At 62.2% G+C, this 22,051-nt stretch overlaps 1 protein-coding gene across 1 annotated transcript; it reads right to left on the reverse strand.

Annotated features, from left to right (window-relative positions):
- Nucleotides 1-206: 206 nt before the first annotated feature.
- Nucleotides 207-21,810, reverse strand: EPS8L1 (EPS8 like 1). Its single transcript, XM_038381693.2, has 21 exons — nt 21,098-21,810; nt 20,449-20,497; nt 20,214-20,248; nt 17,141-17,199; nt 16,373-16,534; nt 15,798-15,947; nt 9,751-9,833; nt 9,048-9,190; nt 8,857-8,900; nt 8,466-8,592; nt 7,575-7,663; nt 7,181-7,255; nt 6,435-6,583; nt 5,714-5,855; nt 5,327-5,355; nt 4,049-4,148; nt 3,294-3,458; nt 2,950-3,049; nt 2,248-2,410; nt 1,199-1,331; nt 207-995 (listed from the first exon to the last, which is right to left on the reverse strand). Exons 2-21 carry the CDS (start codon nt 20,463-20,465, stop codon nt 909-911), a joined length of 2,052 nt encoding a protein of 683 aa, XP_038237621.1. The 5' UTR covers nt 20,466-20,497; nt 21,098-21,810; the 3' UTR covers nt 207-908.
- Between the last annotated feature and the right edge of the window lie 241 nt (nt 21,811-22,051).

Below are 22,051 nucleotides of genomic sequence, written 5' to 3' on the forward strand. Positions count from 1 at the left end.
ACTAGCACAGAGTGTCCCCCTCTGGTGGTCGCAGGGCATACTACATGCAATGAGTTCCTCTGATTCCCTGCTGCGTCTCCCTAGCCCCAGGTCTGCACCAATCCAAACAGGAGGTGGGTGGATTCGGTTTGTTGGTGGGGACTGAACAATGGGGGCGGGGGGGTCATATCATTTCACGGGGGGACGTGGAGGGGGCACTGCGGAGAATGAGGTACCTTTTAGGGGGCAATGGGGGGTTTCTAAGGCTGGGGAGTCACACCGTTTAGGTGGAAATGGGAGGATTGTGGAGAATAGGGTACATATCAATTGAGAGAAAACAGGGGTGGTGGTAGTGAAGGTTGTACCATTGGGGGGAAATTGGGGGGAGAAAATGGGGGGACATACCACTTGAGATGAAAAGGGGGTGTTGGAAATTATACCACGGGGGGCTCTGTGCAGACTGGGGGAGCTGTACCACTTGGGTGGAAATGTGGGGGGGGGTTGGAGTATAGGAGTTGTACCAGTTCGGGGGAACCGGAGGGGGGATTGTGGACAAGGGAGGTCATACCATTTGGGAGGGGCAAGGGAGGGGCTACATTTTAACATTTGCCCCCTTTCTTAAATAAATAGTGGAAGTAAAAAAAACAACAACAAAAAGATGCCCAGAGGTAGGAAATTGGAATGAGCAGCATAAATGCGCTGGGGGCTGTTCCATTAAGAGGCGTGGTAGCCCCAATGGAGCGGGTGGTAGCCAAGAAATCTAACCTACTGAGGTCCTTAGTGTGTCTAGTTTCGGGAGACACCCTCACAGAGAGTTGGGGGGGTGTCTGTGAGCCGGGGGGGTCCGGTGGGCCAGGCCCGCCCAAGCAGCACCCTCGCCAGTAGGGGGAAAGCTATGCCAGCTTGGGGGCACCGTGTCCTTGGCTTCCTCACGAGCAGGAGGCTTCTGTCTCGCCCTCCAATTTCCTCTTCTGTTTCTCCATCACAGCTTCCAGTTCCGAGGTTTTCCTAAAGTCCTGGAAGAGCAAAGACTGCGTTAGTCACGGCCCTAAATACCTGCAGCCCCCTCCCCGAGCCAGGAGAGAACCCAGGAGTCCTGGCTCCCAACCGCACCTGCTCTAACCACTATACCCCGCTCCCCTCCCTGAGCCAGAGAGAGAACCCAGGAGACCTGGGGGGGGGGGGGGGGGAGCAGGTGGGAGGGGGCAGATCGTGGTACCTCCAGCATGGCCTTGTGTACGGTGACCTGGCTGTAGACTCTGGCTCCTTCCTCGGGGCTGACGGCCTGGAACTCGGCTTTGGACAGTGAGAAGAGCTGAGACCCGTTTAGCACCCCCAGGGTGCTCACCGTCCTGGGGGGGGCAGAGGGGGCAGTCAGACCAAGTGCCCCACAGAGCCCCCTCCCACTGATACCCCCCTCCCGGCACTGCGAGCTTCCCCCAGCAGTGCCCCCAGCCGGGGACCCTCCCAGTGCTGCGAGATTCCCCCCAGCAGTGCCCACAGCCGGGGACCCTCCCAGTGCTGCGAGCTTCCCCCCCAGCAGTGCCCACAGCCGGGGACCCTCCCAGTGCTGCGAGCTTCCCCCCCAGCAATGCCCCCAGCCATGATCCTGGTGGATGCCAAGGCAAGAGTGACTTTAAACAGCACCACGCATCCGCCCCTCAACCGCCACGTGATTGGTTAATGCCCCCCCATCCTCTTTTCTGATTGGTTCAATTAGTTATTAGCACTTTTTGCCTTCCCTGGCTGCCCAATTAAATGTGATCATCAAGGATTCCATGGGAAGGCACCACCCAATCGCGGCTCACCCGGGCTCCAGCCGACCAATCGAAGGTGGCAGTTGTGAGCCGCCACCAATCAGGGAGCAGCAAGAGCACAAGTGGGCTCCTCCAGCAGGGAAGAACCAGCCAATCAGAGCGGAGAGGAAAGTTGATTCAAGCAATCAAGGGGAGGAGGGGGTGTTCGTGAGTTCCACGAGCCAATCAGAAGCCACGAGGCTCCAGCCCAACCAATCAGAGGAGAGAGAAAGGATGTGTCTCCTGCCGCAATGTCACAGCCCTTCCCTCTAACCAATCAGAAACCGGGAGCTGCTGAGACAGCCAATCAGAGTGGGGATAGGGCGGGCAAGCAGAGGCTGGCCGGGATGCCCCCGTCAATCAGAAACCAGGAGGTGCCACGCCAGCCAATGGGGAAGCAGAGACGTTTCAAGCTAGCCAATCAGGGCGCGCCATGTGCTCGCGCCCATCCCGGCGCCCGACGCCCACTCACAGGGGCTTGAATCCCTTGGCCTCCAGCCAGGCCTGGACCTGGCCGGGGTGGGAGTCGTGGTCCAGCGGCACGGCCGTGTCCGGAGCCCGGTGCACCTGGAAGGGCTTGGCCGGGGTGCCCCGGCCGGCCGCCAGGCGCTGCAGCAGCTCCTCGTTCAGCCGCTCTGCGGGACAGAAGCCACCCGTTACCCAGCATGCACCGGGAGAGGCCACCGCACCGAGGGGGCGGGGCCTGGGGAGCCCCCCTGGATACCTCCCCTCCTCCCCACACTCAGGGGGCGGGGCTTGGGGACCCCCTCTGGGATACAGTCCCCCCCTCCTCCCCACACACAGGGGATGGGGCCCAGGGACCCCCTGCTGCCATACCCCCCCTCCTCTCCACCCATAGGGGGCGGGGCCTGGGGAGCCCCTCTGGATATGCCCCCCCACATCCTTCCCACACCCAGGGGGCAGGGCCTCCCATAGGGCACACACCACCTCCCCCCTCATATAAAGGGTGGGGTCACCATGGGGAAGCTATGAGGGGCGAGGCGTGAGGTCTCTATGGGGATACTCTCCCCTCCTCCCCACGCACGCACACACACAAGGGGCGGAGCCTGGGGTCTCTATGGGGGATCCCATTCCCCCCCCACACACAAGGGGCAGGTCCTGGGGTCTCCATGGGGTACTGCCCCTCTCCCCTCACATAGAGGGGCCTCCTTACCTCTCTCATTGGGGTCTAGGCCAAGCCCCTCGGAGCCGTTGCACTGGGTCCCGTTCAGGGCCAAGAGCTTTTTCTTCGGAGCTGGCAGGCCTGGGGGGCCCTAGTCAGGATCGGAGGCAGGGGGAAGAAATATTAGTGCCCCATAGCCCCGTGCCCCATTCCCCGACCCCCTGAGCCAGACAGTCCTCTCCCTGGGGCCAGGTGGGAGCCAGCGCCCCCTAGATGGGACAGGCCCTGAGCCCCATTCCCTGCCCCCCTGAGCCAGCCACTCCCTGCCCTGGGGTCGGGTGAGAGCCAGCGCCCCCGAGAGGTCGAATTCTCCACTCCCGTATTGCTGGGCTCACCGGGGCTTGGGCCTGGCGGGGGCTGGCGCTGCCGATGCTGTTGAGCAGGTCGCCCGGGCTGCGGTTCTGGGGGCCCGGGAGGGGGCTGAGGATGTTGAAGGGGACGTAGCCTTGCTGGTCAGAGCGGTTCTGAACCTTCCACCACTTCTTGGAGTTGTCCAGCACCTGGAGGGAGAGACGCTGAGCCACGGGCACTGTCCCGGCCAGGGCGGGGAGGTGTGCCCAGGCGCTGCAAGCTTCCCCGCAGCAGTGCCCCCAGCCGGGGATCCCTGATGTTACCGCACTTCCCCCCACCAGCGCCGCAGCGATGTGAGCTTCCCCCCAGCAGTGCCCCCAGCCGGGGATCCCTGATGTTGTGTACTTCCCCCCGGCAGTGCCCCGGTGCTGTAAGCTTCCCCCCAGCAGTGCCCCCAGCTGGGAATCCCTGATGTTGCATATTTCCCCCCAGCAGTGCCCCCGGCTGGGGACCCCTGATGCTGCAAATTTTCCCCCCAGCAGTGCCCCGGTGCTGCCAGCTTCCCCCCAAACAGTGCCCCGGCACTGTGAGCTTCCCCCCAGCAGTGCCCCCAGCCAAGGATCCCTGATGTTGTGCACTTCCCCCAGCAGTGCTCTGGTGCTGTGAGCTTCCCCCCCAGCAGTGCCCCCAGCCGGCAACCCCTGATGTTGTGCACTTCCCCCCCCCCCAGCAGTGCCTCGGTGCTGCAAGCTTCCCCACAGCAGTGGCCCCAGCTAGGGAAACCCACAGATAGACTCACCTCCAGAACCTCGCCCTGCTGGACAGACAGCTCGTTGCTGTTCCTGGCTACAAAGTCGTACTTGCAGCTCATCAGCCTGCATTCTTCTGTATGTCTATGGCTGGGGGGAGAGGGGAGGAAAACTGGGTCAGGGGGAGGGCGGTCTAGTGGTGAGAGCGGGGGGGGGGAGGGCTGCGAGCCTGGACTCCTGGATTCCCTTCCCGGCTCTGGGAGGGGAATGGGGTCTAGTGGTTAGAGCAAGGCGGGCTGGGAGCCAGGACTCCTGGGTTCTATCCCCAGCTCAGAGTGGGATTGTCCCTTATTCCCCTGCCCCGCCCCAGGGTGCAGAACCCTTCCCCCCCCGCTGTACACATGCTGCAAAGTCAAAGCGTCTGCACTGCGCCAGGGCCCGAGCGTTCGTGTCCCGCAATGCAGGGGGGACGGTGCAGGGGCACCCCCAGCAGCCAAGCCCATGCAGGGATCAGGGGGAAGGAGGGAGAAAGGTCTATGCCCCCCCAAGTCCTCCCCCCCCACTCCCTACCTTGGCTGGGCTGCTAGGGGGGTGGGGCGCTGGCAGGACGGCTCACTCTCCTCCGATGTCTTCCTGTTTCGTTCCCTCCTTCCTCTCTATCTCGTCAAGTGGCCCTCGCTATGACATCTGGGGCAGCCCTCCCCACCCTATGCCCCCCCAGTGTGTCCCCTTCCCAGTCACCAGCCCCTCACTGAAATCTAGGGTCCTATGTACCCCCCACTCCCCTGCCCCCCAATATCTTATCCCCTCCCTGCCCCCAACCAACCCCTAACACCCATCTATCTCACCCCCTCCACTGTCCCCTCCCTCGCCCCATCCATCTAACCTCCCAGCCTGAATCCCCTCCCTCCCCATAACCACCCTACACCCCCAAGCCAGCCCCCCAACCCCCTCTGCCCCGCAGCCTCCCTCCCACCCCCTAACCTTCCCCCGCCCCCCTCACCACCGAACCCACCTGCCCCCCCCCCCGCACACACACACAGACAAAGAGAAACAAAGACAGAAAACAAAGAAAAGGACTTTTAGGTTCCTCAGCTCAAATGCCCCCCCTCAGACCCTCCCCCCAACCTCAGCTCCTTCCTCCCCCATCCCCCTCCCACTCTGGGACACCCCCCCAACCTCTCTGCACCGAGCCCCTTCCCCCCACAGACCTCTCTGAGCCCCAGCACCCCACTCCCGCCTGCCCCCCATGCAAGGGGGTAGGGACAGCTTTGAGGGACTAGGGGCAGTGTGCATGGGGGGGGGACACGGGCTGGAGAGATACGCACCCATTGGCTTCAATTGGAGGAGCCGATTGCTGCAGAAAGAAAGGGGGGATGGAGTGAGTGGGGGGAGTGACCTCTCCGCTGTGACCCCCCGTACCCCACTGCACCCCCCAGCCCTCTGACCCCACCTCCCACCCTCTGATCTCTCTTATACCCATTTCCTAGTCACCCCCTCCCCTCACTGTGCCCCCTAATCCCCACCCTTCCCCCGACCACACCCTCCCTCCGCACCCCACATTCCTGCTCCCATCCCCCCAACCAACCCCCATTTATAAGCCCCTTCCCCTCCCCCCCACACACCTGCCTCCTCCCCACCCCATCTTTTCCCTCATCCCACACTCCGCTCTGCCCTCATCGGATGAGGGGTCGCCTCTCCCCCACGTCAGTCACCTGTGCCCGGCGCGCTTCATGCCGGTGCTGGGTCTCCACTGGATCCTCCCAGGGCTGCCCGTCGGGGCCCCGGTGCGGCGGTGCCCAGCCGCATTGGAAGGTCAGGGTGTAAGGGGCGGCGTAGTCCCTGGGGAACTCCACCCTGTGGGGAGAGACAGACCCACGGAGGGCTGGAACCAGGGCAAACTCCGGGAATCGTGGGCAGAAATCAACGGGCAGAAATGGAGGGTGAAATCATGGAACCCTGGGCAACAATCATGGATGAAAAAAAAATCACAGAATCCGGGGCAAAAATCATGCGTGAAAACCATGGGCAAAATGTGGAATCATGGGGGGGAAATCACAGAATGTGGGTGAAAATCATGAGTGAAAATCACAGAATCGTGGGTGAAAATCACAAGCAAAACAGTGGAATCGTGGGTGAAAAAAATCAAGGAATCACAGGCAACAATCACGGGTGAAAAATCACTGGACCATGGATGAAAATGAAGGAACTTTGGACAACAATCATGGGTGAAAATCACAGACTCGTGGGTGGTAAATCAGGGGTGAAAATCAGGGGCAAACCAGTGGAATCATGGGGGAAAAATCAAGGAACCCGGGGCAGAGCCCAGGCTTGGCAGAGTTGGGGTCAATCACGGGCAGAGATCATGGAGAACCAAAAGCAGCACCCCAGATCTACCCCCCCGCCCGCCCCACTAGCCCCAGGATGAGCAAGTACCGGGGCCGGGTCCAGTTGTCACCCAGCGAGCCCCACAGCACGGCTTCCTGGGCCCCCAGGCAGCCCCGCAGAAGGGTGACGGCCTCCAGGGTCAGCATGGGAGAGCGGATCTCGCTGGCAAACTCTGGCCCCCCCGACGACTCCACCACCTGGGGGGGTGGGAGGGAACGGGGAGAGGTGAGAGAGACCCCTGGATCCCAGCCCTCTCTTGACCAGGGTCAGCAAGAGACTCCCCGCTGGGATACATAGCCACAGCTCTGCCCCTTCCAGCCTCCCACTATCTCCCCTCCCGTCCCCTGCAGACCCCCATATCCTCCCCACCCCCCAGCCCTTCCAAGGAGACACCAACTGCCCCCCTCCAGCCACACCCCTCCTGGAGCCCCCCCCAAGATGAGATCCCTCTCTCACCCTCTCCAGCTCCCCCCATGGTGGGATCCCTCCTCACAATCCCCCCACACCCAGATCCCTGCAACTCCCGACCCTGCGGTCCCCTCCTCTCCTACCCCCCCCAGCTCAGAGCCCCCAAACACCCAGCTGGGATCCCATCTTCTACCCAACCCCTCCAGTCCCGCCCTTGGCCACTTCAGATCCCCCCAGGCTCCATAAAAGCCAGGGTCATTCCCCCCAATCCCAGCTCCCGCAGGCCCCTCCCTTCCCCCCGCCCAACCCCAGCACTGCAATTCCAAGCCCCAAAGCTGGGGCTATGGCAGCCCCACCCCACTTCTGCCCCCCAAGCCCCCAGTCACCATTTTCAGGGGGCCAAACAGGAAGTGAACCAGCTCCTCCGAAGTGGGATTCGAGATGTTTGACCGGAGTCTTGCCTGGGGAGAGGGGAAGGGAGAGAGACCCCCCCACTATGGTCAGTGAACCCCACAAATTCCAGACGGGGAGGGGGAGGGAGAGTGACCGAACTCCTGGGTTCTTTCACTAGGGAGTGGGGGTCCAGTGGTTAGAGCGGCGGGGGCTGGGAGCCAGGACTCCTGGGTTCTACGCCTGGTTCTGGGAGGGGAGTGGGGATTAGGCAATTAGAATGGGGAGAAGGGACACTAGGAGCCAGGACTCGGGGTGGGTCGCATATGGGGGTCCCCATTGCGGGGGGAGATACAGGGCCGCGTTCCCCCCTCCCCAGCGGCCACTCACCAGGAGGCTGAAGGAATATTTCATCTTGGCCAGGGTGTGCTCGAACTCTTCCATGGCGGGTGGCCTGGCCCGAAGGGTCAGCAGCCCCTCTGCAGGGGGAGGAAAGGGTTAACCTGGCGCTCTGGGGTGGGGGGCGCGGGGAGAAAGGGATGTCCGAGGGGGGCTGCAGAGGAAGATGGGAGGAAGCTCACCCCTAGCACCTGCATCGGGCAATTCCAAGTAGGGGGTGTATTGGTGGGGCAGACAGGGGAGATCTCGGGGGGCAGAGGGGTCTCTCTCTCACCCCCAGCTCCTGGCAGGGCCCCTTGGCACGGACGGTTCCCAGTGGCAGGTGTATGGGGGGAAGGAGGGGGTGGAAGGCAGATGGGAAGGGGGGTTCCGGGGAGTCTCACCCCCTAGCTGGTGGCGGCACCCCCGGGGCATGGGAGGTTCCCAGTGGGGGGTGTCTGGGGGCAGGAGGAGACAGGAGGTCTCGGGGGGCAGACGGGGGATCTCAGGGTCTCTCAGCCCCGGCTGGCGGTGGCACCCCCAGGGCATGGGCAGTTTCCAGTGGGGGGCTGTCTGGGGGCTGGAGGGGGTGGGGGGATACAGGAGGTCTCAGGGGGGCCGACGGGGGGATCTCAGGGTCTCACCCCGTGGCTGGCGTCGGTGCCCCTGGGGCATGGGCGGTTCCCAGTGGGGGGGCTGTCTGGGGGCAGGAGGGGGTGGGGTGAGACAGGAGGTCTCGGAGGGGCCGACGGGGGGATCTCGGGGTCTTACCCCCTGGCTGGCGTCGGCGCCCCTGGGGCATGGGCAGTTCCCAGTGGGGGGGCCGTCTGGGGGCAGGAGGGGGTGGGGCGAGACAGGAGGTCTCAGGGGGGTGTCCGAGGGAGGGGTCTCGGGGTCTCTCACCCCCTGGCTGGCGGCGGCGCCCCCGACTGGACCGTTTCAGCTGCTCCAGGACCCGCGAGGCCTCTGCTGATTTCTGCAGTTTGGCCACAAAAACTTCGATGTCGTCGAAGACTCGGTTCAGCAGCTCCTGGAGGGGGAGCGGGGGGCTGGGAGTGAGTGGAGGGGGCCTCTCTGCGCAGCCCCCAGAGCTCCCACCCCCAAGTCCCTGCCAGCTCGGGGGGTGGGGCTGCAGCAGATCGTCCCCGCCACGCCCCACCAGGGGATGGGGTGAACATGAAACCTGAGCCATCCCTCACCCCCCAATCTCCTCTCCCCCTACTGCCTCCCAACACTTCATCCCTTGTACCCTAACCCCCAATACCCCCAAATCCCACCCCCCAGCCCAACTCACCACATTACACTCAGTCCGCAGCACACCTGGGTCCAAGGGGTCAGCTGGGGGGCAGAAAGGACAGGGGGGTCAGGTCTCCTGGGTTCTCCCTGGGCTCGGAGGGGAGGAGTGGGGTCTAGTGGTTGGGGGGGCTGGGAGCCTGGATTCCTGGGTTCTCTCCCTGGCTCTGCCCCCCCCCCCAACACACACACCTGCATCTCTCTGACTCTGCGTCTCCATCTTATTCGGGGTGACCGAGGGTGTGATCACCACCTTCCTGGGGGGAGGTGGGGGCTGGGAGCCTGTCCCCTCCGAGACCGGTGGTGCCCCATTCTGCATCTTCTCCTGGTTCTCTCTGTGAAGGATATGGAGTGGGGATTGATGGGCGGGGATGGAGACACCCAAAAATGTACTTGAGCCCCCACCCCTCAGAAAGACACCCCCTGGCTCCCCAGCCTGTCCCATCACCCCCAGCCTAGAGGGGGTCCCCCTACACCCCTGTAGTTCCATGTCTCCTGGAGGCTGCCTCTGTCACCCCCCTTCCTCTTTCTCCCACCCCCAACTTCCATCAGCCCATGTGGGGGTCCCCCTTTCACTCCCTCTGGACCCCCCATAATCCCACCTCTATTTGCTCATGTCTCTGTGTGGCCCCCCATAACCTCACCCCTCTGGTCCGCCCCATGACCCACATACACTATGGAATCCCTCCTTTATTTCAGCCACCCCAGAACTCCTCCAATGACATCCTACATTGGGCTTCCACTTCACCCCAAGGTACCTCTGTACATCCTGCATCCAGGCCAGAGCACTTACACCCCACGTCCTGCCCCAGTATGGGCCCCCCCCCACTTCCTGGGATTCCCCCCAATACACTCGCCCAGCCAAAGTCCCCCACACTCCAGAGTCCTGCCCCACCTTAGCGCCTCTTTCCTCTGAGTGTTGCTCCCCGATTTGAAGTCTAGCAGGGCACTGTTAATGTCGTCCCGGATTGGCTCCACCTGCGGGTGGGGGGAACCGTACAGGTCAGATACCGGGGTAGATGGGCCCATGAGTTTGTCCTGAGGGGGGTGGGATACCAGGGTAGACAGGTCTATGGGCCTGATCCAGGGGGCAGGGAGGGGGCGGGATACCAGGGCAGATGGGCCCGTGGGTCTGATCCAGGGGGTGGGAACAGGATAGCAGGAACTCCCTTGTGTGGATCCGTGCCAGGTGTGACGAAGTAGGACTATTCTTAATGTTTCCTCTGAATATTGTGGGGATGCCTCAGTTTCCCCTATGCAGTTCTTAAGTATCTAGGTGCTGGGATAAGGGTGTATGATCGCTGCAGAGCCCTAAAGGGCAGGTGTGTGCAGGGGTCTGGACACAGAGAATAGCCAACACCCTGTTTCCTGGCAGCTGGTGGCCTGGGCCCTTCCCTCCTGCAAGGTGAGAGCTAAAGGGTTGGAGAACAAAGGAATCCGGTGATCTCCTGGCCCAGGAAAGGGACAAAGCCCAGAAGAGGGGGGGCTGGAGAGAGTTTCAGTTTGGGGCGGGCTGGGACATGGAGTGAAGTGCAGACGGGTTGTCTGGCTCCCTGCCCCCCAAAATGGACCCAGTTGGGGGGTCCTGTTCTCTGCACCTACAAGCTCTATGTTAGACCAAGTTCCTGTCGTCTAATAAACCTTCTGTTTTACTGGCTGGCTGAGAGTCACGTGTGACTGCGAAGTTGGGGGGCAAGTCCCTCTGGCTTCCCCAAGACCCTGCCTGGGTGGACTTGCTGTGGGAAGCTGAATGCTCCGAGGTCAGACCCAGGAAGGGGGAAGCCGCGTGAGCTGTGTGTCCTGCAGACAGGCTGCTCACACTCACAGAAAAGAGACTTCCCCAGAGTCCTGACTGGCTTCATGGGGAGCTGTTCCAGAACATCGCCCAGGGACTCCGTGACAACTGGTGGCAGAGGTGGGATGTACTGCACCCCGTGGATGGTGCTTCCTGCAGTAAGTGACTGGGGAGCAGTAAAACGAAGGGGGATTGACAAGGACCAGGCGTGCTGAAGGCTCAGAGAGGAGTGGTTTCGGGGGGCAGTTAACCCCTGGGAGTGTGTGACCAGCGAGAAGGACTGTGCAGTAATGGGGTCCCCCTGGGGACTGTGGTGAGCAGTCTCAGGGGTGGAGGAGCCTGCGGCTTGGCCCTGCAAGAGAGAAGGACTTTTGCAGTAACAGGGTTCCCCTGGGGATTGCAGCGAGCAGTCCCAGGAGTGAAGGAGTCTACAGCTCGACCCTGGCAAAGAGGTGGTGACCTCGAGAAGGGCTGGCACACTAGGGGTTCTCCCTGAAAACCATGGGGTGCTGAGAGCACACAGGCCTGTGAGTCCACAACAACTTGGGAACAGCACAGTGATGGCCTGTCACCATCTCCTCAAGAAGGACATTGTAACCCTGTGCAAAAAGAGAAGGTTGCACATTGAGAAGTTCCCCAAAGCACAGTTAATCGTGCAGCTGGAGGAGGACGACCGCTCTAAGGAGCAGATTCCTGACCCAGATGGGGCTACAGCAGGATCTGGGAGCAGCTGGAGTAGTAGCCAGGCATCCCCAAGACTCCTGTCCCCGACCAGACGGGGGTCTTCACGATCGGGTTCCCCATCGGGGGATCGGAGACGGACGGGATTGAAGCTGAGTCCGAGAGAGCGAGAGGACGGTGAGAGACAGCGAGAGCCCGAGAAAGAGCTGCAAGAGCAGCAGCAGCATGAACTGGCGATGGTGGAGCGGAGAGGCGGAGGGGACCTCCCAGGGGTGAGTGGGGATAGACCCGGGGTGCCAGATCTGCAGGGAACCTCGAGACTAAATTGCTGCCCCTGGTTAAGGAGGGGGGGATGTGGATGCCCATCTCACTGCCTTTGAGCAGGCTGGTGATTTGAATGAGGGGGACCCTGCAGAAAAGCCCCAGTGTCTAGCTCCCTTGCTGGGTCCCAAGGCCATAGATTCAGTTAGCCAGATGGGTGTGGAGGTGGACAGGCTCCTGCTCCTGACCCCAGCCTATATGTCTGTGTGGAGTCTCCTGGGGCCTGGGTTCAGGCCCCTCTGACCCCCAGTGGGAGCGGAAGGTGATGGTCAATGGGGAGACATTCCTGGGGTGGTGAGATCCTGGGACACAGAGAACTGTTGTCAGGCCCCTGGTGGTGCAGCCTCAGACGCTGAGGGGCTGTGTGAGCTGGGTGAGGGTCCCAGGGCTGAAGCCCCTCGCCCTGTCTATGGCCCAGATCCCTGTGCAGACCCAGGAGGGGTGGGGCTGGCTGGTCGTTGGGGTTCTCCAGGATACCAGCTGTGAGACCCTGTTGGGGAGTGACTGTGTCTCTTTGGGACAGGATCCAGGCCCTGCTCCTGTAATGGCCGAGGGTTTGAATTTGAATCCAGGGAACCAATCGGCGGAGAGGGAAATGATCAGTGAAAATGCAGATGACCTGGCTGGCAGCAAGGAGGAGCTGCTAGGCTCAGGATACCTGCCTGCCTGTAACCAGACCCCTGGGGCTGGGTGGGACAGAGAGATGCTCCCACCGCCTTGCACACCGGAGTGGGGGCTCACGCTGGCTCTGATGCTGTGAGGAAAGCAATGAGCTCGAGCTCGCTACCTACCCCCACTGGGACAGCAAGGGCAGCACTGAGCACAGTGGGAGCTGAGACCCCAGCTGAGTCGGGGGAGACACAGGCAGGGCAGGGGATCTGTTGGGAGTGGCAAGGTGCTTGGTAAGGAAAGTTTGGATGAGCCTAGGCAGCCTTGTGAGCTGATGGCTTTGTCTAGTCAGCAGGGTGCAAAGGCCAGGAGAGTGGCAGATGAGTGTCCCTGCACCTTACCTGTTAGCTGCGTGGAGAAGTGTGATAGTGAAGGAAATGTGCCTGTGTCTGTTGGGGGTATTGACTTTCCTATGGAGGGAGCTACCCCGGTCTCCAAGCAGTTGTCTGTGAACAGCCCTGTGTGCTGGGACCAGGGGAATGAGATCCCAAGCTGTGTGTCTGGGAACGGAGAAAGTGTGTCCGGCTCTTTGTGTGTGGAGCAGACAGAAGGGGCCTTTCAGCCTGTGGTGGCTGAGAACGGTGCAGTTGTCTCAGAGTTGGTTCTGGATTCAGCTAAAGCCCAGGAAGGGAATGGCCCTAAGTTTGTGTCTGCTCGGGAGAATGGTGCTGTAACTAGGTCGCATCCAGTCAGTGTCTATGTAAAATCCCAGAGACCAGACAATTCTGGTGCTTGTATTTTACCCGTTGCTAGTGTGTTGTTGGGAAAGGGTGTAGCAACTTTGTCTAATCAGGGTGAGATCCTAGCCAGGGCACAAGGAGAGCAGAAAGGTGATTTGATTGTGTTACCTACTGAGAGTGTGGAATCCTGTAGCAAGAAGGAAAAGATTCCTGAACTTGTGTGTGGCAAAGGGAAGGAGAAGGCTTCTAACCTTTTATCTAGGAAGTCTGTCAGTTTGCCTGAAAGGGGATTGTGTAGGAATCCGCTTGATGGGCCAGAGGTGATTCTGGATGTAAGTGAGGCCCAGAAAGAGTCTGTTGTTGCTCAGGAAAGTGTTCCTCTAGAGCAAGCCCTAGGTGAAGAGGGTAAGGGCAGAATTTCTGTGAAGGGTGAATTGTTGCATAGAAAAGCCCCTAGGGAAAGGAATCCTCATGGAGTCTTTGCAAACAGTTTACTGCAACTGAAGGGTGGGAAAGTGATTTAATCAAGAAAGTTTCAGTTCCTAACAGCCAGAAATTTTCTGTTGTGAATGAAGCCACTGACTTTTCTGTTGAAGGATCCAGTGTGGATGGCTTTGAGAAGGTCTCAGATGGAGTGAAAGCTGTTAAGAAAGTTAAACAGTCCTGTAACCAAGTGGCTGTGTTTGGCCAGCTTGTTGGGGAGACAAGGTTGTTGAGAAAGGGATGTCTCCATGCTCGTTCTGTAAGTGAACAGTATGTGGCCCATGTCAAGATGGGGGCTCTTAACCAAGAGAGCCCAAATTTCAGCCCTCCAGACTGGAGCAGTGGGAGAAGACCTGATCCCAGTTTGACCCCCGGGGGTTTTGGGGTGGCAAAAGGGTACGGGCCGCATAAACCTTCCCACCTGTGGCATGTGAGTGCTATCGATCAACCCCGACCTAAGGGAGGACGTAAAACTGGAAGGGCCTGGTGTAACTCCCACTAAGGAATGGGAGAGATGCTGGGGCATCCATGGGAACGCTGGTGGGTTCGAACTTCCCCAGGTCACCAGCTAAAGTGACCCCGCTCAGTTCGGGTCTCGAAATGCAGAGAGATGTGACGAAGCGGGACTGTTCTTAATGTTTCCACTGAATATTGTGGGTGTGCCTCAGTTTCCCCTATGCAGTTCTTAAGTATCTAGGTGGTGGGATAAGGGTGTTTGATCGTTGCAGAGCCCTAGAGGGCAGGTGTGGGCAGGGGTCTGGACACAGAGAAGGGCCGACACCCTGTTTCCTAGCAACTGATGGCCTGGGCCCTTCCCCCCTGCAAGGTGAGAGCTAAAGGGTTGGAGAACAAAGGAATCAGGTGCCCTCCTGGACCCGGAAAGGGACAAAGCCCAGAGGAGGAGGGGCTGGAGGGTGAGTCAGTTTGGGGCTGGCTGGGGACATGGAGTGAAGTGCAGACGGGGTTGTCTGGCTCCCTGCCCCCCAAAATGGACCCAGTTGAGGGGTCCTGTTCTCTGCACCTACAAGCTCTGTGTTAGACCATGTTCCTGTCATCTAATAAACCTTCTGTTTTACTGGCTGGCTGAGAGTCACGTCTGACTGTGGAGTTGGGGGGCAGGACCCTCTGGCTTCCCCAGGACCCTGCCTGGGCGGACTGGCTGTGGGAAGTGCCCGGAGGGGCAGAGGATGCTGGATGCTCCGAGGTCAGGCCCAGGAAGGGGGCAGCCGGGTGAGCTGTGTGTCCTGCAGACAGGCTGCTCCCAGAAAGGAGACTCCCCGGAGTCCTGACTGGCTTCGTGGGGAGCAGATCTAGAGCATCGCCCGGGGACTCCATGACACCAACCGGATCAGAACACCCCGCTTTTGCCACCTGCTACCCAGCATGCCTCGGGATGGCTGGCCCCCTTGGCATGGGGAGTGGAGGAGACACACCAACATTATCCCCTCTGGGGAAAAGAGCCCCACCTTCCCGCAGAGTCAGACCCCCACTTCCCCACTAGAGGTAGGGGCTGACAGCTGTCAATCCTCCATGGGGAGGTGGGACTTCCTAGAATGCATCCAAGGCCCTTTGAAGCTGATTGGCTGATGCAGCAGAGAACTCCCTCCCATTGGAAGATGGGACTTCCTGCATTGGACCCTACAGTCCTAAGAAGCTGATTGGCTGCTGCCAAATTGGCTTCTTTCCCAGAAGGCGGGACTTGCTGCGATGTACTGGCTCAAGATGTTTATTGGCTGACGCTGCCTGGAAGTTCCTCACACTGGCTGGAAGGTGGGACTTTTTGCAATAGAGATTGTGGCTCTGGAAGCTGATTGGCTGCCGCTGCCTGGAAGTCCCTCCCATCAGAAGGCGGGACTTTCTGCCATGTGGGAGCCACATCCTGATTGGCCAATGAAGGCTTGTCCCTAGGGGCAGTGGTGGAGCCCCTGGGGACATGATGCAAAAAAAGGGGTGGAGCTATCACTGCCCAGGGCTGTTCAAAGGCAACCCAGGAGTCCGGGTGAATGCCAGGGCAGGAAAAAAGGGGGTGGGGCTAAGGATGGCATCAAATGGGCGGGACCAGTGGCTCCCAGTGCCCTATAAAGGCAGCGGGTGCATTGTGGGGGCATCCCTGGAGGAGGAACCCAGGAGTCCGGCTGCAAAGGGGTGGGGCTAATGCGTTCAAGTGAAAAGGGCGGGGCTAGTTATGTCAACCAAAGGGGGCAGAGCCAGTGGCACTTAAAGAGGCAGGACCCCCAGGGCAGAGTAGGAACCCAGGCGTTCGGGCGAGAGTCCCTCCCTCCCCCCCCGCGGTCCCCGAGGGCAGCTCCTCACCCTGATGTGGGTGCACTGGAAGAAGTGGGCGTCGGGCTGGGTCTGCTGGGGCTCCTGGCACACGAGGAGCAGCAGGGAGCGGGCGCGGGCGCTGGGCAGCACGGCCTCGCAGCGCAGGACCCCCGCCAGCCCATAGCTCTCCAGCTCCTCCTGTGGGGGGCGACAGAGTCACGGCCAGCCCGGCACCCCCAGAAACACCCCCGGACCCAGCACCCCCAGACCCAGTGCCCCCGCCAGCCCACAGCTCTCCAGCTCCTCCTGCGGGGGGCGACAGAGTCATGGCTGGACTGATGCTCCCAGACCCTGCCCTGGACCCAGCTCCACCCAGCCCAGAGCCCCCAGACCCAGCTCCCCTGCCAGCCTGTAGCTCTCCAGCTCCTCCTGTGGGGGGCGACAGAGTCACGGCCAGCCCGGCACCCCCAGAAACACCCCTGGACCCAGCACCCCCAGACCCAGCGCCCCCGCCAGCCCACAGCTCTCCAGCTCCTCCTGCGGGGGGCGACAGAGGGATGGCAAGCCCAGCCCCCCCAGAAATGCCCCCAGAGCCAGGCCCCCCCCAGCCCCCCCCCACACACCTTGGAGTGGACGTCGAGCAGCCTGATGGCCGACCCAGTGACCTGCAGCAGCATCTCCTGGGCCCACACCTGGCCCTGGGCCTCCATGGCGGCCACTCTGCGCACGGCGTCCTCCACCGAGCGCAGCTCCGCTGTCTCCCCAACCGGGAACGTCACCAGGTGCTGGAGGGGGCAAGGGGTGAGCCCAGAGCCGCCCCCATGCAGCCCCCTGGCCCAACGCCCCCTAGGCAGCCCCCCCATCCCCACAGCCCCCCCAGGATCCCAACACCCCTCTCCCCAGCCCCCCTGGCCCAACACCCCTTAGGCAGCCCCCCCATCCCCACAGCCCACAGACCCTCCAGGCTCCCAACACCCATCTCCCCAGGCCCGCGACTCAATGCCCCCTAGGCAGCCCCGATCCCCACAGCCCACAGACCCCCTAGACTCCCTCTCCCCAGCCCCCCTGGCCCAAGGCCCCCTAGGCAGCCCCCCCAATGCCCACAGCCCCCCAGGCTCCCAACACACTCCCATGCAGCCCCAGCCACACCAGCCCCGAAGCCCCTTTCCTCCAAACAAACACCAACGCCTCCCCCACCAGCACTACCTCCTGCAGCCCTTAACACCCCCCTTCGGGGTCCTGCCCCATCCCCCCCCACCAGACAGCCAGTCCCCACCCTGGGGCCAGATGGGGGCCGGGGCCCCCTAGTTACCCTCTCCCTAGTGGGGCCCATGTGACCCCCAACCCTTGGTCCTCCCCCCCCAACTGCACCCCCAGAGCCCCAGGCTCACGTTGACTGTGTATTGGGAGACGTCGGCCATAATGAAGTTGGAATATTTCTTCCTTTGCTCTGTGAAAAGAGACGGGGAAATTATAAAGGGGGAATGGGGCCCGGGGCCTGTCCCCTCCGGCTCCCGTCCGGCCATAGGGCAGGGACTGGCTGGCTCAGGGGGGCGGGGAATGGGGCCCGGGGCTTGTCCCCTCCAGGGGCCCCCGGCTCCCATCTGGCTGCAGGGCAGGGAGTGACTGTCCCAGCATGCCCTGGGGAAACCAGTTTGGCGGCTGCAACTGGGGATTAGCAGGACCCCCCCCCCCCCCGTTTGGCTCATACCTGGGCCTCCCTCTGTTTCTCTTTCGGTTTCCCTCCTTGGGCAGGGTGGGGGGGGAGAAACACCCTGGGGCGGGGGGGGCAGGTCCTGGTGATCAGACCAGAGGAGAAGTCGGGGGGGGGGAGATAAACCCTGGGGCGGGGGGGGGCAGGTCTTGGTGATCAGACCAGAGGAGAAGTGGGGGGCAGACATACATGCTGGGGCGGGGGGGCAGGTCCTGGTGATCAGACCAGGGGAGAAGTGGGGGGGGGATACACCCTTGGGCGGGGGGGGCAGGTCTTGGTGATCAGACCAGGGGAGAATTGGGGGGGATACACCCTGGGGCGGAGGGGGAGGTCCTGGTGATCAGACCAAGGGAGAAGATGGGGGGAGGGCGGGGGGCGGGCGGTTCAAGCACTTTATTTCCTTTTGGGATTTTGCCAGGTCGGCCTCTGGACTGCTCCACCCCGAGTGCCGGAGGAAACGCAGTGACTGCAACCAGCGGGGTCTGCATGAGACCCTACAATAACACCACCCCATGGACCCCCCCCGCCCAGCACAGAGACCCTACAATAACACCGCCCCATGGACCCCACCCCGCCCAGCACAGAGACCCTACAATAACACCGCCCCATGGACCCCCCCCCGCCCAGCACAGAGACCCTACAATAACACCGCCCCATGGACCCCACCCCGCCCAGCACAGAGACCCTACAATAACACCGCCCCATGGACCCCCCCCCGCCCAGCACAGAGACCGTATAATAACACCACCCCATGGACCCCCCCCGCCCAGCACAGAGACCCTACAATAACACCGCCCCATGGACCCCACCCCGCCCAGCACAGAGACCCTACAATAACACCGCCCCATGGACCCCCCCCCGCCCAGCACAGAGACCCTACAATAACACCGCCCCATGGACCCCACCCCGCCCAGCACAGAGACCCTACAATAACACCGCCCCATGGACCCCCCCCCGCCCAGCACAGAGACCCTACAATAACACCGCTCCATGGACCCCCCCCCGCCCAGCACAGAGACCGTATAATAACACCACCCCATGGACCCCCCCCGCCCAGCACAGAGACCCTACAATAACACCGCCCCATGGACCCCACCCCGCCCAGCACAGAGACCCTACAATAACACCGCCCCATGGACCCCCCCCACCCAGCACAGAGACCCTACAATAACACCACCCCATGGACACCCCCCGCCCAGCACAGAGACCCTACAATAACACTGCCCCATAGGCACCCCCCCCGTCCAGCACAGAGACCCTACAATAACACCACCCCATGGACACCCCCCCGCCCAGCACAGAGACCCTACAATAACACCACCCCATAGACCCCCCCCGCCCAGCACAGAGACCCTACAATAACACCGCCCCATAGACCCCCCCCGCCCAGCACAGAGACCCTACAATAACACCACCCCATGGACCCCCCCCGCCCAGCACAGAGACCCTACAATAACACCGCCCCATGGACCCCACCCCGCCCAGCACAGAGACCCTACAATAACACCGCCCCATGGACCCCCCCCCACCCAGCACAGAGACCCTACAATAACACCACCCCATGGACACCCCCCGCCCAGCACAGAGACCCTACAATAACACTGCCCCATAGGCACCCCCCCCGTCCAGCACAGAGACCCTACAATAACACCACCCCATGGACACCCCCCCCGCCCAGCACAGAGACCCTACAATAACACCACCCCATAGACCCCCCCGCCCAGCACAGAGACCCTACAATAACACCGCCCCATAGACCCCCCCCCGCCCAGCACAGAGACCCTACAATAACACCACCCCATGGACCCCCCCCACCCAGCACAGAGACCCTACAATAACACCGCCCCATGAACCCCACCCCGCCCAGCACAGAGACCCTACAATAACACCGCCCCATGGACCCCCCCCACCCAGCACAGAGACCCTACAATAACACCACCCCATGGACACCCCCCGCCCAGCACAGAGACCCTACAATAACACTGCCCCATAGGCACCCCCCCCGTCCAGCACAGAGACCCTACAATAACACCACCCCATGGACACCCCCCCCGCCCAGCACAGAGACCCTACAATAACACCACCCCATAGACCCCCCCCACCCAGCACAGAGACCCTACAATAACACCGCCCCATAGACCCCCCCCGCCCAGCACAGAGACCCTACAATAACACCGCCCCATGGACTCCACCCCACCCAGCACAGAGACCCTACAATAACACCACCCCATGGACCCCCCCCCGCCCAGCACAGAGACCCTACAATAACACCACCCCATGGACCCCCCCCCCGCCCAGCACAGAGACCCTACAATAACACCACCCTATGGACACCCCCCCTGCCCAGCACAGAGACCGTACAATAACACCACCACATGGACACCCCCCCACCCAGCACAGAGACCCTACAATAACACCGCCCCATGGACACCCCCCGCCCAGCACAGAGACCCTACAATAACACCACCCCATGGACACCCCCCCCCGCCCAGCACAGAGACCCTACAATAACACCACCCCATGGACACCCCCCCCGCACAGCACAGAAACCCTACAATAACACCGCCCCATGGACACCCCCCGCCCAGCACAGAGACCCTACAATAACACCACTCCATGGACGCCCCCCGCCCAGCACAGAGACCCTACAATAACACCGCCCCATGGACGGCCCCCCCCAGCACAGAGACCCTACAGTAACACCACGACTCATCCTCCAGTCCTCCCCTCGCTCCCCACCAGAGACTCACCGTAGATCTCCCTGGCACTGGGCTTGGAGACCTCGCTGCGGAAAGGGGGAAGGAGAAAGAGAAAGTTAAAGGAGAGCAGAGCCAGATTGCTGGGGTCCCGCTCCCGTCCAAGAGTCAGGGAGAGGACCCAGGAGTCCTGGCTCCCAGCCCCCCACTGCTCCAACCACTAGCCCCCCTTCCCCTTCCACAGCCAGGGAGAGGACCCAGGACTCCTGGCTCCCCACCACGTACTCACCTGCCTGAGGAGCTCATGGTGTTGACAGGATCCACAGTTCACACTTCACCTTGGAAGTTCAAAGACAGGGAGAGAATCGTTGACAGAGTCTGGGGGTGGCACCCTCCCCCCTGCAGAGCTGGGGAGAGAACCCAGGAGTCCTGGCTCCCAGCCCCCCCTGCTCTAACCCCTCGCCCCCACTCCCTTCCCAGAGCCAGGGAGAGAACCGAGGAGTCCTGGCTCCCAGCCTCCCTCTGCTCTAACCCCTGGCCCCCACTCCCTTCCCAGAGCTGGGAGAGAACCCAGGCGTCCGGGACGGTCCAGCCTCTCCTCGTGTCACGCCTCCCATGTTTCGCCCCACGCGGAACTGGTCTGTTTATCAAGGGTGTGGGAACAGACTATTTCCCTCCACCCGCAACCCACATCCATGGGGGGGAGCCCCACGCCCCAAGGGGCAGCCCCCCAGCCCCACATCCTGTCCCCAGACCAAGGCCAACACAGGAGCCTGGGCAATATTGACTCAGGCCTGATAACCTGCAATTTCTTGGCATGGGGCTGAGCTGGGGGAGGGGGGGTGACTGTCCTCTCAGCCCACATGCTGACCCCATCCCTGGGGGGCTGGGCTCACCCCCTCCAGTCTATCCTGCCCGCTTCCCCTCCACATACTTACCCGATCTCTCGCTGGCTATTTCGACGTTGCCCTGCCAGGGGTGGGAGAAAGAGGCATCTCAAGTGTGTTGGGGGGAGATACGGACAACGGGGCGGGGGGCACCCCTCAGTCCCACCAGATCCGGCTCTTCGGTGTCCAAGGAACCGTCCGTTCCCCTCCGTCACCTGGGCACAGGTGTGTGGTGCGATCCCCAGCTGCCGCGCCCCGCAGTATACCTGGGCAGGTAACCATGGGCCCCGCCCCCACAGCCTTCCACCCCCTTGTCCCCGCGCCAGCTGCTCAACCAGCTGTGAAGACGCAAAAGAACGCCCCCTCAGCCCTGGGCCGGGGGGGGGCTGGGAGCCAGGACTCCTGGGTCTTCTCCCTGGCTCTGGGCGGGGAGTGGGGTCTAGTGGTTAGAGCGAGGGGGGCTGGGCACCAGGACTCCTGGGTTCTCTCCCTGGCTCTGGGCGGGGAGTGGGGTCTAGTGGTTAGAGCAGGGGGTTGGTGGCTCCAGCACAGAGTAACAGCTGCAGCGATGGGGCTAGAAGAGCCTCTGATGTGTCTCCCTGGCCGAGCCGGAACCGAGAGCTGGGTGCGCCGGGGCACAGAGCGGGAAATACCAGCCCAGCAGGTCAATCGCCACGGCCAAGGGTGCAGCCGCCTCTGGGGTGGGGCAGAGGGGCTGTTTATACAGGGACCCCTGGCCTAGGAGTGACTGCCACAGGAGTGAGCCCCCACCCTACTCCCAGCAGCCCAGTGCCCCCTGCCGACCCCCCGCCCCCCTCCCCGCAGCCCAGTGCTCCCTGCTGACCACCCACCCCGCAGCCCAGCACTCTCTGCTGACTCCCCGCCCCGCTCCCCGCAGCCCAGGGCCCCCCACCGACCCCTCGCCCCGCTCCCCACAGCCCAGCGCTTCCTGCTGAGCCCCCGCCCTGCTCCCTGCAGCCCAGGGCCCCCCGCTGACCCCCCACC

The sequence above is a fragment of the Dermochelys coriacea genome, chromosome 23, assembly GCF_009764565.3.
Source record: "Dermochelys coriacea isolate rDerCor1 chromosome 23, rDerCor1.pri.v4, whole genome shotgun sequence".
Lineage (NCBI taxonomy): Eukaryota > Metazoa > Chordata > Testudines > Dermochelyidae > Dermochelys > Dermochelys coriacea.

What these genes read in the sequence shown, in the direction of transcription:
- EPS8L1 (XM_038381693.2), bottom strand. An exon ending in AATATTCCTTCAGCCTCCTG is followed by an intron (nt 7,256 to 7,574) that starts GTGAGTGGCCGC and finishes CCCTCTCCCCAG; the next exon opens with GCAAGACTCCGGTCAAACAT. An exon ending in CCTCCAATTGAAGCCAATGG is followed by an intron (nt 4,149 to 5,326) that starts GTGCGTATCTCT and finishes CTCTCCCCCCAG; the next exon opens with CCATAGACATACAGAAGAAT.